This window comes from Cyanistes caeruleus, unplaced genomic scaffold, assembly GCF_971803275.1.
Source record: "Cyanistes caeruleus unplaced genomic scaffold, bCyaCae1.hap1.1 HAP1_SCAFFOLD_78, whole genome shotgun sequence".
Classification (NCBI taxonomy): Eukaryota; Metazoa; Chordata; class Aves; order Passeriformes; family Paridae; genus Cyanistes; species Cyanistes caeruleus.
Window position 1 is genome coordinate 464,109 of NW_028255889.1, and position 16,397 is coordinate 480,505.

General features: G+C 51.1%; 2 protein-coding genes across 5 annotated transcripts in view; both read right to left on the bottom strand.

Annotated features, from left to right (window-relative positions):
• Positions 1–5,559, bottom strand: part of LOC147646793 (serine/threonine-protein kinase pim-1-like) — a 33,118-nt gene extending 27,559 nt beyond the window's left edge. Inside the window, exon 1 of the mRNA XM_086872944.1 lies at positions 5,518–5,559. Coding sequence (XP_086729070.1) covers positions 5,518–5,559 — 42 coding nt within the window. The remainder of the gene's footprint in view (positions 1–5,517) is intronic.
• A 4,147-nt stretch (positions 5,560–9,706) lies between these two features.
• LOC147646794 (uncharacterized) lies at positions 9,707–16,397 on the bottom strand. 4 transcript variants are annotated; one of them, XM_086872908.1, is made up of 12 exons: positions 16,129–16,397; positions 15,701–15,772; positions 15,541–15,612; positions 14,829–15,453; positions 14,128–14,199; positions 13,968–14,039; positions 13,782–13,880; positions 13,223–13,330; positions 12,866–12,937; positions 12,165–12,242; positions 10,959–11,124; positions 9,707–10,429 (listed from the first exon to the last, which is right to left on the bottom strand). In XM_086872908.1, exons 4-12 carry the CDS (start codon positions 14,932–14,934, stop codon positions 10,231–10,233), a joined length of 972 nt encoding a protein of 323 aa, XP_086729034.1. In that variant the 5' UTR covers positions 14,935–15,453; positions 15,541–15,612; positions 15,701–15,772; positions 16,129–16,397; the 3' UTR covers positions 9,707–10,230. The 4 variants fall into 4 exon arrangements, with proteins under 4 accessions (XP_086729034.1, XP_086729032.1, XP_086729030.1 ...); XM_086872906.1 differs by having other exon boundaries at positions 13,845–13,880; positions 16,129–16,355; XM_086872904.1 differs by having other exon boundaries at positions 15,541–15,618; positions 16,129–16,355.

Here is a 16,397-nt window from a genome sequence, read left to right on the forward strand (position 1 = left end):
AGAGACAAAAAAAATTTTGAACTTTGGTGGTTAAAAACAGTCCCAATTCTTGCTACAGTCTTTTCATCAGTCTTTGTAGAGAAACAGAAGTCTCTTTCTGAGAACCTATGGAGTTTCTCACAAGAAAACTATTTCTGTTACAGTTCTCTGTTGCTCTGATGCCAGCTGCCCGGAAATCTGTCATCAGTTCTTCTCCTCTCATTTCACATCACTCTGAGGTGTGTATGGGCCATGAGTCTAGGGATGTCATTTTAAGGATGAGTCATTCAAAGGCAAAAGTCTTCTTCATCTGTCTCTGTGAGCTTTCCTACAAAACAGTTTTCTCATTGCCCCCAAGGCTTCAAAATCTTCGCTTTACTCAGTTCCAGCAACTCACTGTATCACAATTACTCTCTCTTTTGCTCAAAAATCCACACTTTGAACACTCCAAGCTTCCCAATACTCTGTCATGAATTAAAGGAGTCTTTTTAAGCTACTATTGTCCATCTCCATAGCTTTAACAGAAAGGTATTTCAGCTTGTAAAGCATCTCCTTATTCTCTCTTCCCCATTTAAAACTTAACTCTTTTCCTCACTGGTTTTAGTGGTTTTATGATGTCTTCTTCATGTTGATTGTCTCTCTCTTTCTCTGTCTTTCTGGGAAAAAGGAGTAATCTGTACATTTTATTCAGGTAGTAAAAGAATTAAAAGCTTTAGAAAAGCTGCAAGAGTTCATGGTGTCAGGTTTCAGTCCAGCAGCAGAAACTGAAAACTAAACCAGGTTGGCCGGCTCTGCTTTCTTTTCCTCTGCGCCCCCCCCCGCCCCCGTCCCCCCCCCCTTTGTCCTCTGCGGCCTTGTCCGGCTTGGGGGGGGAGGGGGCAGGGGAGAAGGAGGAGGCCACGACAGAGCCTTGTTACCTTTTCAGAAGCCAGAAACAAAAGAGTGGACCAGAGTGCTCTGACTTTACATATTAGGGCGGTGTTCACAGTTTGAATTCACTTTTTAATGGTCAAAACTGCTGTCAATTGTTCTTAAAAATGACTGATAATTGGTCAGGAGGAAAGTCTCCCATCAGCCACCAGCACCTTCAACTTCCTTAGCTCCTAAAATCACTATAAAGGTAAAGCCACCCCATGACATCAATTAAAGACAGGAATGGGAGCGTGGTGGGGAAAAAGGGTGTCGTGGTTTTAAACCACTAACTAAGAAAATTACTTACTTCTTGCTGTGAGATATGGATTAGAATAAGAGCAAAACAGGCATACAACTTAAAAGGGGAAAAAAAAAAGGAAGTTTATTGACAAACCACAATAATAAGAACACCAGAATAAACTTCCAGAAAAACCCTTCCATCCCCTATCTACCTACTATTCCCTTGTTCACATGACAACAGAGACAAAAACTCTGGAACTCTGATGGTTAAAACAGTCCCAATTCTTGCTAGTCTTTTTACCAATCTTTATAGAGAAACAGAAGTTTCTTCTTGTTAATTTATGGAGTTTCTCACAAGAAAACTATTTTTGTTATAGTTTTCTATTGCCCTAATGTTAGCTGTCCAGAGCTGCTATTATTAGAGTTCACTCCTCCCATTTTCACATCACTCTGAAGTGTGTATGGGCCATGCGTCTAGAGATAGCATTTTTAAGGATAAGTTATTCAAAGGCAAAAAAAAGTCTTCTTCATCTGTTTCTGTGAGCTTCACTAGAAAACAGTTTTCTCATGGCCTCTCAGGGCTTCAAATCTCTCAACAGTTTTCTCATGGCCTCTCAAGGCTTTTAATCTCCCAGTACTTCACTATACTATAATTACTCTTTACTCAAATTTACACTTTGAACACTATTCCTCTCTAGATCTTATATCATGAATTAAAGGAGTTCTTTTCAAGACTTCATTGTCCATCTCCATAGTTTTAACAGGGAGATATTTCAGCTTAATTAAAGCATCTTCTTAATTCTCTACTTTTCTTGAAGCTTCTTTTTTTTCCTGTCACTGGTAGTTTATAAAGTCTCTTTTCATGTTGATCTCTCTCTCTCTCTCTGGATAAAAAGATTAATCCGCAAGTCTCATCTGGGTAATGAAAGAGTTAACATCTTGCCCAGGCTTTTGTAGATGGTTTGGGGATCTCTGCTGAACAGGAGCTGGAGCCATCTGCGATGGGAAGTTCCTCATGGCTGCTCTGGAGCGTGTAGTCTCTGCTCTAACCCGCTGCAAGTCCAGGGCCTCCCTCTTTCTTCACTGGGCAGTTTCTAGTGAATGTAGTTACAGCAAAACCTGCAGCCGAGCCAGAGATCGGCTCGGCCTGGCCCGGCCCGAGGAAAACCTTCCCCAGGCCCCCCCCCCCCATCTCCCGGCCGGGAGACGGGGCAGGCCCGGCCCCATCCCCGCCCGGCCGCATGGCCTGGGCAGGGACGGGAGGCCTGGAGCTCCGCCACCCTCCACAGCCAGAAAACAAAGAGAACCCAGAGAGCTCTGCTTTTACATTTTAAGGTAGGGTTCACAAGTTGATCCCACTTTTCAATGGCCTAAACTGCTGTCAATTTCCAGCAATGACCGATAATTAGTCAGGAGAAAAGACTCCAAGCACTTCCCAGCAACTCCAACTCCCTTAAAGGTAAAGTTAACTCCATGACAAAGGGTTTCTGGAAGTTTTATTCTGCATTCTTAACCTTGTAGTTTGGTTAATAAACTTACTCATTCCTTTAAGTTTTAAGCTTCTTTTGCCCTTCTCATCATCCACATCTCACAGCAAGAAATGAGTAAGTTTTACAGTGATTTTCTAACTAATGCTTTAAAACCACGACAGGCGTAACAGAGAGTGGAACACTGGGGCTGTGCCTGCTGTGGTGTCACAGAGAGGAGAACACTGGGGCTGTCCCTGCTGTCGTGTCACAGAGGGGGGGAAATTGGGACAGTCACAGCAGTGGTGTCACAAAGAGGAGGACATGGTAGCTATCACTGCTGTGGTGTCACAGAGAGGAGAACACTGGGGCTGTCCCTGCTGTGGTGTCACAGAGAGGGGAACACTGGGGCTGTCACTTGTGCTAGTGTGTGTTAGATTGACATTTATGAAAAAAAGAGAAACAGCTAAGGAAGTTAAGGTTGCTGGAAACTGATTGGAGATTTTTGTCCTGGCCAATACCTGGCCATTTCTGGAATTGACAGTAGTTTTGCCCATTGAAAAGTGACATCAACCTGTGAACACCACCCTTTCAATTTTAAGCCTGGGAATTTCTCTTTCTCTTTGCTTTCTGGCTTTTGAAGAGGTAACAGGGCTCTGGTTCAGCCTCCACCGCTCCACGTCAGACAAGGCCGCGGTGGGGAGCGGGGCTGGCTGGAGTTCTGCGGTTCCTGGTGCTGGATGGCGACTGTGAAGTGACAGGAGCCCTTTCCCAGAGGGGCTGAAGCCCTTGCAGGGCTAGCTGCGCCTTGTGCAGCGGGGCTGCCGGGTCAGGCCACTTCCTGGCTCGGCTGCAGTTTCTGACGCTGCTGGCTTTCAGCAGAGACTGCCGAGGAAGGGGAGGGAAAGCTCTTGAGCTGCGGCGTGCTGAGACAGTGGCCACACTCCTCCAGAGCAGCTACCAAAAATCTTCCCTGGCAAACGGCTCCAGCCGCTGCCTCGGCAGAGATCAAGGCCTGGGCAAGAGTTTAACCCTTTCACTAGGCAGATGAGACTTGCAGATTAATCCTTTTTCCGGAGAGAGGGGAAGAGAGAGGGATCACCATGGAAAGAGACAGCATCAAGGATCAAAGGCAGCAAGGGAAGGAATTAACCCTCAGATGGAAAGACAATAAGGAGATGCCTGAATAAGCTGAAGTTTTCTTTTGTTCAAGCTATGGAGAGGGACAATAATGTCCTGAAAAAACTCCTTTCATTCCTGAAAGAGTATTTTGGGGGGAATGGAGTATTTCAAAGTGTAGATCTGAGCAAAAGTAATTCATTGATAAAGCTGAGTCAAGGGTGAAGTGGTTGTAATCCTAGGAGATGCTGGAAGAGAAAAGGAGAAGTGAGAGTTGTTGAAGATTTGTGGCTCTTAAGAGACAAAGCAAAAATTTCTGTTTCCAGAGATGGTCACAGAGACAAATGAAGAGAACTTTTGCCTTGGAAGATCTCATCCTTCAAAGGACACCCCTTGAATCACGGCCCAAGAACACAGCTCAGAGTGGTGTGAAATGGGAGGAAAGGACTGATGGCAGAGTTTCCTGGGCCACTGGCATCAGAGCAATAGGAAGCCACGAGAAAATGGTTTTCTTATGAAAAACTCCATAGATTGACAAAAAAGAACTTCTTTTTCTCGACAAAGGCTGCTGAAAAGACTATAGCAAAGTTTGGACTGTTTTAACCACCAGGGTTTGTTTTTTTTTCCTCTATGTTGTCAATTAAAGACAGGAATGGCAGCGTGGTGGGGAAAAAGGGTTTCTGGAAGTTTTATTCTGCTTTCTTAACCTTGTAGTTTGGTTAATAAACTTACTCATTCCTTTAGGTTTTAAGCTTCTTTTGCCCTTCTCATCATCCACATCTCACAGCAAGAAATGAGTAAGTTTTACAGTGATTTTCTAACTAATGCTTTAAAACCACGACAGGCGTAACAGAGAGTGGAACACTGGGGCTGTGCCTGCTGTGGTGTCACAGAGAGGAGAACACTGGGGCTGTGCCTGCTGTGGTGTCACAGAGAGGAGAACACTGGGGCTGTCCCTGCTGTGCTGTCACAGAGAGGTGGAAACTGGGACATTCACAGCAGTTGTGTCACAGTGTCATGGGGTGGTTTTACCTTTATGGTAGTTTTGAGAGCTAAGGAAGTTGAAGGTGCTGGTGGCTGATGGCAGTCTTTCCTCCAGACCAATTATCAGTCATTTCTAACAATTGACAGCAGTTTTGACCATTAAAACGTAGACTCACCCTGTGAACACCACCTTAAGATGTAAAGTCAGAGCACTCTTGTCCTCTTTTGTTTCTGGCTTCTGAAAAGGTAACAAGGCTCTGTCTTGGCCTCCTCCTCTCCCGCTCCGCCCTCCAGGCCGGACAAGGCCACAGAGGATGAAGGTGGGGGCGGAGGAAAAGAAAGCAGAGCCGGCCAACCTGGTTTAGTTTTCAGTTTCTGCTGCTGGACTGAAACCTGACACCATGAACTCTTGCAGCTTTTCTAAAGCTTTTAATTCTTTTACTACCTGAATAAAATGTACAGATTACTCCTTTTTCCCAGAAAGACAGAGAAAGAGAGAGACAATCAACATGAAGAAGACATCATAAAACCACTAAAAACAGTGAGGAAAAGAGTTAAGTTTTAAATGGGGAAGAGAGAATAAGGAGATGCTTTACAAGCTGAAATACCTTTCTGTTAAAGCTATGGAGATGGACAATAATAGCTTAAAAAGATTCCTTTAATTCATGACAGAGTATATTGGGAGGAATGGAGTGTTCAAAGTGTGGATTTTTGAGCAAAAGAGAGAGTAATTGTGATACAGTGAGTTGCTGGAACTGGAATAAAAATTGTAAAATAAACCCAAAACTTACTTTCCTTTGAGATCTCACCAACAGACAGAAGACTCTGCATCGTTGGATGGCGGAGTGGACTTCGACATTGGTAGCTATAATCCCCTTACTCTCTTTCTTTGTGCTTTGCTTATTCCTCTTTTCCCTCTATCGCATATTAGTGCTGATGAGCACTCAGTAAAGTGTGTTCTGCTGTTTGAGTCCCTGGTTTGCTGATAATCTTTTGTACTCTACGATCAAATAAAAGAGTCACATCACGAATCCCACCTTGCGGATCGTGACATAAATTGGCATCATGGACCAGGCGGCTCCTCAAGCGGCCGGCCGCTCGGCACGGTGGCAGCGCCTGTGGGGGCTGAGGAGCGGGCCGACGGGGCCACCGGCGGCTTGAGGCTCGGTCTCCTCCCTTTCCGAGGAAGCTTTCTCGCCGGCGCTCTCTCGGAGGCTTTCGCTCCGACGGCGGCTTCCTTCCCGCTCGCCCCCAGCCGGCCCCACCGAAACCTGCAGGCGGACGGCAGCCCCGCTGACCGAGCCAGCCGGGCAGAAACCGAGGCGGGAGCAGGGCCGCCATCTGCTCGGGCCCAGACGCGGGAGGGAGCGCCGCCGGCTTCTGAGGGTTCCCTCCTTCCCTCTCAGGGAGACGCGAAGGCGGCGAGGCGCTCAGGCCGATAGGGGAGAGCCGCTCGACGCGTCACACGGCGGCCCGCCGGCCGACAGCAGGTCTGCCCAGCCGCCGGCCGGCAGCAGCCACCAAAGGCCGCTCGCGTGCCACTGGGCTCCACCCCAAAGGCAGCCAACTGCCGAGGGACGCTGTCCTGGTTTAGGGCAAATTTGGGAGAAAACTTCCAATGGGCCTCCCCCCGGGAAGCAAACCCAGGTGGCCCTTTTCTCCCACCCCTCAACCGGTTCGGAAGAGATTTCTCTGAGAGAAGTGGAAAAATCCTGTTGATTTCACAGGCACAGTTCTACCCAGCACAAGAATGAACGATATCAAATTACAAAACCTCTCGCCATTCAGAAGAGATGACAAACTTCAGAGGGTCTCTTTCCTGTGGGTGTTCGCTCTGTTATCAGTCCCTCTGGTGCTGGAAAATGCCGCTGCCCAGGCTGGGCTCCCGGTAGTCCATGGGTGCAAGCTCCCGGTGCTCCCCCGACTCCCCAGTCCAGAGCAGGTTCGATTCGTTTCAGAAAAAGGGAAAGAAAACAGTCCAGGAAGACCTCTCTGCTCTGGCTAGTTGGAAAGCCAAGGCGATCTGTGTCTTGTGTCTGTCTGTGCTGTAGTCAAAACTCCCGATGTGTGGGGAGCAATTACAGTCTGATAACAGACCCGGTGCTTCTTTTCCACTCACTTTTACTCTTAGATGGAATTTTAAGAATACAAAATCTGTGTCTGGGTTAGGTGGACGAATGGGGATACAATTTAACATCATAATCAACCCAGGACACGGGGGGTCCCTCAATTTTTTTTTTCTGGAGGTTCACCCCCTCCCCCAATATTTCCTCCATCCCCCTCCCCCCAAACTGAGGTGAGAAAATGGTTTTTTTAAATTTTTTCTGGCTTTTTTTTTTTTTTACCTTCCCCCCCCTTTTTTTTTCCTTTTTTCATCTTTTTATTTATTTACACTTAATTTGGGGGGCCAAGGGGCAGGAATTTTGGGGTGGGGTCACCTGGGGGGACAGGAAGCAGGGAGACCCCCCTCCCCAAAAATACGGGAAAAATCCTGAGATTTCTGGTGTTTCTCCCCCCACCCAAGGTATGAAAAAATTTATGTTCTCAGATTTTTGGTGATTTTTGGGGAGAGAGTTGCAGTTTTGTTGGAGGTTTTGGGAAGGCTTGCTGTTTTTTGGGGAGTTCTCCCAGGATTTGGGGTGGAATTGGAGAAATTTGGGGGTTCAGGGAGAAATTTGGTGTTTTGGGGCGAAACTCTGAAGGTCCTGGGGGGAATTTTGGGGTTTTAGGGCAAGAATTTAAGGACTTTTTTCTAATATTTGGGTGTTTGGGGAGGAGATTTGGGGTTTTGGGGAGAACTTTTGGGTTTTTAGGGAGAGGATTTGGGGTTTGGGGAAAAAAATTGGGGATTTGGTGGGGGAGGAAATTTGGTGGTTTTGGGGGGAAATTCAGGGGTCCTGGTGGAGTTCTGATTTTGGGAAGGGGATTTGGGGAGGATTTTTTGTCTTTTGGGGGAATTTCCATTGATGGGGAGAGGTCCTAATCCCAGTGAGGAGGGGCATTTTGGGGAGGCCTGAATTTGGGGAGGGGTCTCAGGGAGGATTTCTGATTTTGGAGTGAGATTTGGGGGATTTTCCAGCAATGGGGAGGTGTCTTGGGGGTGGGATTTGGGGAGGGGTCTCATCAGGGCACCATCCTGAGCTGGAAGCGGGGGAGATGTTGGGAGTGGAATTTGGGGAGCGTAATAAATGGAAATGATTTGTGCTAATTAAATTGTAACTATTTGGAAAGTTGTTATTAGAAGCAATCAAGGGAATTGGTGATACAAGGCAGATGTACCCCTTTGCAGATGTTACGTGTTGAAATTAAGGTACAGGATGTAGTTTTGAGGTAAGTGGTGTCCCAAGAAGAAATCAACCTTGAGATGGATAAAGTTGGAACAACTTTAGGCATAGGCCTGAAGATTATGAAGTGTAAGACTAATTAGTGGAACGCAATGCTTATTTACATAACACTTAGTACACATGCAAAACCGGTAAGTTTATCCAGAGGACAATGAGGATGAGCGTAAGCCTTCATCCAAAATACCATCGAAAGGAGACTGAAGACCCCCTAGCAACAAGTGAGGCTTGCGCCATGAAGAATAGTGATGTAAAATTAAAGAATCAAAAACAGGAGGAGACTTAGGGGAAACATGAATGAATATGTATAAGCATACAGTATATAAGTTTAGTTTGAATTGCTTTGTTTTGGTACGTGAGGCAGGGTGAGAAGCCCTGCCCATACCCCAGTCAGTTTTGCTCATGCTTTAATCATACTCAATTACTAGCAAATTATATTCACATATATATATATATATATATATGAAGATATTCACTAAATTGTACTCTTTTACTGAATTGTTTTCCTTTTATACTAAATTTCTATTCAACCCACTAAATAGTATTATTTTATTATATTGCATCCTTGTATTCAATTCACTCAGTTGTATAATTTTTTCCCTTGTTATTTAATTGCTGTTAATTCAATAGATCTAGTTGTCTGATTTTAATTTCATTTACAACAGCACCAAGAAGAAAAGGGGCTTACTGAGAGCAACTTAATCCTCTGCCAGGACACAAATTTAGAGGGCAAAAATTACAGAACCCCACAGCATCAGCCCAGCTTCCCAGTGAGAAGAGTTGGAACTCTCTGCCCTCAACACTTCCCCAGCAGGTTTACAAAGGTAACTGGGATCTAAGCTGTGCCCTCTGAACCAACAGAGCCAGCCTCCCCTCAGGCTGAAAAGCCACGGCCCCAGTTATAGCCCTGGGTGCCTCCTGTGCCCCAGAGAATGGCCCGGCTCACCCGGCCCAGCCTGGCCCGAGCAGCCCGGACTGGCCTCAAGGGATGGGCTCCACCTGCCCGCTGTGCCCACAGGCCGGGCCCAAGGGCTCACAAGAGGCTTCCTCCCAGCTCTGCAAAACCTTGGCCAAGACTGTCCCCTTTGCTGTGCTGAGAAGAGTAAAAAACCCTCTCAATTTAACCCCACTGCACTCCTCATGGGGAATCCCTGCACACCTTAGGAGAGAGCCCAAATTTTCCCTGTGTGCCTCATGAGGTGCAGGCCCAGGTGATGCCACTGAAGGAAATGTGCCCTCACAGCCCAGGGACGCTCAGCACGGGTTCCCCCAGCGCCTCGGGGCCCCACCGCTGGTCACGGCAGCCCCTGCCTGGCTCCTGCCTGCCCACACCATGGTCAGCCCTGCCTGCTCCTGGACATGGAGCTCAGCCAAGGCTGGTGCCATGTGGGCTTTGCTGGTGGTACCAGCCAGACACTGGGGTGACAGCTCCATCTCTTTATTTGAACAAAAAACATGGGCCAACCCCTGCTCTGGTGTCGCTGCCTGCTCGGCCCTTCACGCCCCGGCTAGCTTGTGCCAAGCGTCGGCGGCAGGAGTGGGGAACCAGGTGAGCACTATGTGGCTCGACCTGGAACCTCTAGAGCTCCTTTGGGCTTGGGCTCTATAGTATGCAGGGCGACACGAGGTGAAGTAAAGGGAGAGAGAGTGCTCGGAGTCCTCCAATTTCCCAGGAACAAGTTTATTCCAGCAGGTGCAGGGAGAAGGCGATGAGGGACAGGGCTGGGATCTCGAGGAGAAAGTCCGAGCCGAGCCCCTGGGCACCTCTGTGCGCCAGGTTTTAAAGCCCGTGGGCGGCTCATACAACAACCAATAATATTGCAGCAGGGGAGGTGTTGTGGGAAGGGGTTACAATACACAAATCCAATGGTAGGGACTTGGGGGAGGTAGGATAGCTATACAACCAATAGGGCATCGAGTAAGGGATGATGAGCAGGGAAGGAACCAGAACAAAAGGTGTGGTGTACATAGATTGATAGGGCTTGGGGGTAGGACCAAAGTGATGGATGGGGAACAATCTGGAAAGAGGGGAGAGGTTTACAATGACAGGCAACTGGGAACAAACTATATCGGGATAGTGGGGAGTAACTGGGGCAAACCAACTCTAAACTCAATGAAGGTGAACAAACATACTTAATGAAGGCAAACTAACAGGCGGCAACACTCTGGTGGACAGGGGCTGCCCAATTTCAGTCCTGGCCAGGGAACAGGGCCAGGGGGCTCAGGGGCAGAGGGTCTCGCTTGGGAGGTGTGGGTCTTGGGATGCCCTCAAGACGGGGATGCAGCTGCAGCACAGCAGATAGGGAGAGATGTGGAGAGCGAGGATAACAGGTCAGCTTCTCAGACACTGGAATCTTTGGCTGCTCTTCTGAAGCTGCAGAGGTGCTCCTGTGGAGAGAGGAGGTGGCTGAGGCCCCCAGCTACTGCTGGCACTCAGGGACCCTCCTGAACAGCAGGGCCCAGAGCGGCCAAGGCTCCCCAGCACCGCTGGAGCTGCTGGCACAGCTTGGCCCAGCTGGACAGCTGCCCCTCAAGGCCCCAGCGAGCAGGGGATGGCTCTGGGCAGGGTCCCTGGCCGGGAGCGGGCCCCAGAGCACCTCTGCCTTTCAAGGGCAATCTCGTCCCCGCTCTTTCTCCTGCCCACCTTGCTTTGCCTCTGCCCGCTGCTCCTGGGGCTGCTCTTGGCCAGGCAGCCTCAGTGGCAGCCAGCACTGGCTGCAGCCCCAGCGGGCTCCCCAGGACAAGGCCCAGCAATTAAGAGGCCAATGAAAGGCCTGGGCAGCAGCAGAACTCTCAGCAGTGTTATTTGGGCAACCAAGGCCTACCCACAAGTGCACAGCAGCCTCACTGGGAATGTTTCCTGACTATGAGCAGCCTTTCAAGAAGCTGTTTGAGGCTGAGATCGCAAAACACTCACCGTTTTCCCTTCTGGCAATACCAGATTCCGGCACAGCACATCATCAGGAAAACTGCTCCACCAGCCACAATGGCCATTAACTTAATCAAACCATCTGTTCCCTGGTAGAAAACTCTTCTCATGCTCTCCCAGATCTTCTGAGCATGTGCTGTGGTGCCAGCTGCATCTGTGGGAGCAATGGGCAGTGTGAGCCTTTGCTGTGCTCCACTGCTGAGCTGGCAGCACGCTGGATACAGCCAGGACGTTCTCTGTTTCCCCCAGAGCTGGGGCCTGCAGGCACCTTGCCACCCCTTGGCACAAGACTGCTCAACCCCCTGAGCTCGAATGGCACAATTTCTCTGTGCTGTGCTGGTCTTCTCCAGGCAATACTTGTCAAAGACATGGATAAGGATCAGGAAAATGCCCACGGTTTTGGAAATGCTCCAGGGCCACCCCTCTTCCAAACAGACCCTAAACCTGAACTAGCCTGAGACTGGAAATTTTCAGGGGATCTCAAGGTGTGCGTGCCCCATGGTGCAGTTTGGGTTCCCTGTCACCTGATGCCAAATGCTTTCCTGCAGAGGCTGGGGAGAAGCTGCAGCCAGGCCAGGCTGGGAAACAGCCCTGTAGGCCATGAAAGCAGCAGTGGGGCAGCAAGGCTGCCATGGATCCCTTCCTGCTGTACCGGGCACGGCGTGTCCAGATGTGCAGAGAAAGCCCCTGGCTGCTGAGTGTCAGGAGGAGGCTGAGGGACATGGACCCACCATGGCGTCCCTCCAGATCATTCAGGATTATGTCCAGGTATTTGAGTTCCCCCATTGCTACATTACTATCTCCTATAGGTTTGTCCTTCTTTCTCAGGGGACCATTATATAAAGTATTTGCATTTCTCAGGAATGGATCCCACAGAACCAGTGGTCAGCCTGTGGGATCAGCAGGGAGGCACCACACACCCCAGCGATGGGAGCTGGGCTTGCTGGCAGAATTTAGCTCAGGAGCTGGGAAAGTCCTCCCTGCAGACACACCTATAACTCAACAGCCACAGAAGCTTCAGTCATGTCTGCTGATCTGCACAGGCAGCACTGAGCCACAGGAGCAGTGAGAGGATCACGCAGGGTGAGGGCACAACCATGCACGGCTCTGTCCTGGCACCTGCAGAGATGCCACCGTGGCCGACCCTTGGGCTCTGAGCTGGCGGCTCTCCCAGGGGGAAAGGCCTTGACCTACCCTCATAATCTTCCTCATCATCAGGCTCAGTAACTGATATGGATTGGGAATCCGGATCATCTTCATCATCAGGTTCATCTGCAAAGAAAGTCAGGACAGAACAACTCCCGTGACACTGCTGAAGATTCTTCTTCAGGCTGGAGTGGCAGTGAGTACACCCAGGTGACTGCTGCCCTCCAAGGCACTTCCTCATCTCTGCTTTCAACTCAGTAGCAAGGGCAGGGGGACCACGTGCCTGCAGTGGGCCCACAGTGGGATGGAAGGAGCCCCTTGCACGGCAGTCAGGGGAGAAAGGACTCCCTGGAGCTGCCAGCAGCTCTGAACTGAGCCTCAAGCAGGGCCAGGGCTTGGCAGCTGGAGCAGGAGCATCTCAGGTTCCCTGGGGCCAGAAAGGAGCCACACAAGGCAGAGCCCCAGGGCACAGCCCTGAGCCCAGCCCTTCCCTCTCTGCTCTTCTCCGTGGCTGTACAGAGCACACGGAAGGAGACACTGGCATTACACACAGGAAGAGGATCGACAGCTAAATGCTCCTTCCTCCCACTGACAGCAATGCTGTGGGATCACTCAGGGCTCCAGAAGGGAGCAGGGCAAGGTTTCCAGAATCCGTCAACCTTCAGACTCTTGAGGGAAATGGCACATGAGTGAGCTTTTGCCACCTTGACACGGATTGTTCTGTGCGGAAAGGGACATTGAGAACTTGCCTCCAGCATCTGGCAAGGTCTTCAAACCGCCATTTACCAGCACTTCCAGATGCTCCATGTCACCATGCCAATCTAGAAGGGAGAACAGATCAGAACCATTCCATGGTGTGCTGGGATCCCTTTCTGCCTTAGGGAACTGGGCACTGCAAGGAGGTCACGTAAGGCCGTGGGAGCCAGATGTCAATGGACATGGCCAAAGCTGCAGAGAGGCCTGAGGAAAGCTCTGGACTGGCTCTGGACATTCTCAACACCATTTCCATGCTCTGTGCAAAATCCCTGAAAGGCAGGCACTGCCAAGGAGCAGAGATTTACATCTGAAGCCTCAGCAGGGCTCAGGCCCAGAGGCACAGCAATTACCTCCTGGGACTGTGCCTGGCATGGCCTCCCTTCCTGCAGCAGAGGCTGCCCATGAGCCACTTCTTCCTCCGGGAAATGGCACCTTCAGCACAGCCTTTGGGTTCATCTCTGGAGGAAGGAAGAGCCACAGCTGGATCAGATAGAACCATTCCCCATTGAGGAGGTGGCATGTTCAAGTGGCAATATTTGTTAAAGTCATGGTTAAGGATCAGGAGAAAGGCCAGGTTATTTGGGCTGGCCAGGGCCCTCCCTCCTCCAAACAGCCCCTACACCTGATCTAGCCCAAGACCAGGAAATTGCAAGGGATCTCTGGCTGTGCATGGCCTGTGCTGCAGTTTGGGCCCCCTGTCAGCTGATGCCAAATGCCTTCCTGCAGGGACTGGGGAGAAGCTGTAGCCAGGCCAGGCTGGGAAACAGCCCTGTAGGCCGTGAAAGCAGCAGTGGGACAGCGAGGCTGACATGGATGCCTTCCTGCTGTGCCAGCCATAGCATGTCCAGATGTGCAGAGAAAGCCCCCGGCTGCTGAGTCACAGGAGAAGGCTGAGGGACATGGACTCACTATGGCGTCTCTCCAGTTCACTCAACATCTTATCCATGTGTTTGGATGTCTCCAGCGACTTACTATCCTCTGTAGGTTTGTTCCTCCCTCTCGGAGAACCTTAACAGAAAGTATTTCCATTTCAGATGTATGGATCCCATAGAACCAGGGCTCAGCCTGTGGGATCAGCAGGGACACACCACTCACCCCTGTGATGGGAGCTGGGCTTGCGGGCAGCAACCAGAAAAGGAGCTTGAAATGTCCTTGATGCAGACACACCTGTAACTCAACAGCCACAGAAGCTTCTGTCACCTGGTTTGTGACAGGTTGTCAATGATTATTTCTTGTTGGGACAGTGAGAACATACCTGCATGGGGCTCCAGAGGCTTAAAATCTTCATGCAGCCAAGCTGCTGGAGGAGCCTTCCTACCACCCTCATCTGGAAGGGAGCACAGATCAGAACCATTCCATGGTGTGCTGGGACCCCCTTCTGCATTAGGAAACTGGGCACTGCAAGGGGGTCGGGGGATGGCCAAGGGAGCCAGATGTCAGTGGACATGGCCAAAGCTGCAGAGGGGCCTGGGGAGCTCTGGGCTGGCTCTGGACACTCTCCACCTTCTTTGCAGGCCCTGTGCAATATCCCTGGTGGGGCAGCGGCACCAGCCCAGGGCCCAGGGGCTCTCCCTGCCACAGAGGAAACCATTAAGCCCTGGGCCAAACTGCAGCATTCAGTGCCACAGACATCCCTACCTCCGTCCTGCCCTCTCTCCTGCCCTCCGTCCTTCAGCTGGGACAGCTCCCCCAGCCCAAGGGGACAGAGCCAGGCCCTCTCAGGGCACACTGGAGCTTTACCCTCCCCTCAGCCCTTTCCCCACCATGGGCATTCCTTGCAGCCGCTGCCAGGTTTTGGGATGTGTCTCCCATGGAGGGACTTCAGCAGAACTGCTCAGTAGCCGAGTGCCCTGAGCCTGCTCAGGATAATTCCTCTGCACTGTGCTCACAAAGCCAAGCAACAGAGATGGCAGCTCAAGCCTCAGCAGGGCTCAGGCCCAGAGGCACAGCAATTACCTCCTGGGACTGTGCCTGGCATGGCCTCCCTTCCTGCAGCAGAGGCTGCCCATGAGCCACTGCTTCCTCCGGGAAACGCTGCCTTCAGCACAGCCTTAGGGTTCATCTCTGGAGAAAAGAAGAGCCACAGCTGGATCAGGTGGGGCTGTTCCCCAACAGGAAGGTGGCATCTTCAAAAGGCAATACTTGTCCAAGTCATGAATAAGGTTCAGGAAGCCATCAAAACTTCGGAGCCAGGCCAGAGCCTTCCCTCCTCCAAAGAGCCGCCATTCCACATCTACCCCAAGACTGGGAAATTGCAAGGGATCTCTGGCTGTGCATGGCCTGTGCTGCAGTTTGGGCTCCCTGTCAGCTGATGCCAAATGCCTTCCTGCAGAGGCTGGGGAGAAGCTGTAGCCAGGCCAGGCTGGGAAACAGCCCTGCAGGCCAAGAAAGCAGCAGTGGGGCAGCAAGGCTGCCATGGATCCCTTCCCACTGTGCCAGGCACGGCATGTCCAGATGTGCAGAGAAAGCCCCTGGCTGCTGAGTCTCAGGAGAAGGCTGAAGGACATGGACCCACCATAGCGTCTATCCAGTTCACTCAGCATCTTGTCTTCTGTGGGTTTATTCCTCCCTCTCAGAGAACCTTAACAGAAAGTATTTCCATTTCAGATGAATGGATCCCACAGAACCAGGGCTCAGCCTGGGGGATCAGCAGGGACAAACCACTCACCCCCGTGATGGGAGCTGGGCTTGCGTGCAGCAACCAGAAAAGGAGCTTGAAATGTCCTTGATGCAGACACACCTGTAACTCAACAGCCACAGAAGCTTCTGTCACCTGGTTTGTGACAGGTTGTCAATGATTATTTCTTGTTGGGACAGTGAGAACATACCTGCATGGGGCTCCAGAGGCAGAAAATCTTCATGAAGCCAAGCTGCTGGAGAAGCCTTCCTACCACCCTCATCTAGAAGGGAGCACAGATCAGAACCATTCCATGGTGTGCTGGGACCCCCTTCTGCCTTAGGGAACTGGGCACTGCAAGGGGGTTGGGAAAGGCCGTGGGAGCCAGATGTCAATGGACATGGCCAAAGTTGCAGAGGGGCCTGGAGAGCTCTGGGCTGGCTCTGAACACTCTCCACCCTCCTTGCAGGCCCCATGCAACATCCCTGATGGGGCAGCGGGACCAGCCCAGGGCCCCTGGGGACTCTCTCCCATCCATAGAGGAAACCCTCCCTGAAGCCCTGCGGAAAACCATCCCCAACGCTTCCCAGGGAGAAGGAAGTGCTGTCTCAGGAAAGGGAAGCCAGGCCCTGGGCTCACCTGCTCGCCTTGCTCGCCACGGAGCAGCCTGGGCAGCCCTGTCAGGCAGGGCCACTGCCAGGAGGAGCAGGAGGAAGAGGCGCAGAGCAAAGGCCATGGTGCCTTGCCCACTGCCAGTCCTGCAGCTCTTGCTGCCACCACTGTCCTGACACCGCTGTCCCAATGTCAGCACCGCTGCTGCCGCCGCCGCTGCTGCCACAACAGTCGTGGTCAAGGACTGACTGCTCGGTCCTTGTGGTGCTGTGCAACCACGGGGCTCTGGGACCTCT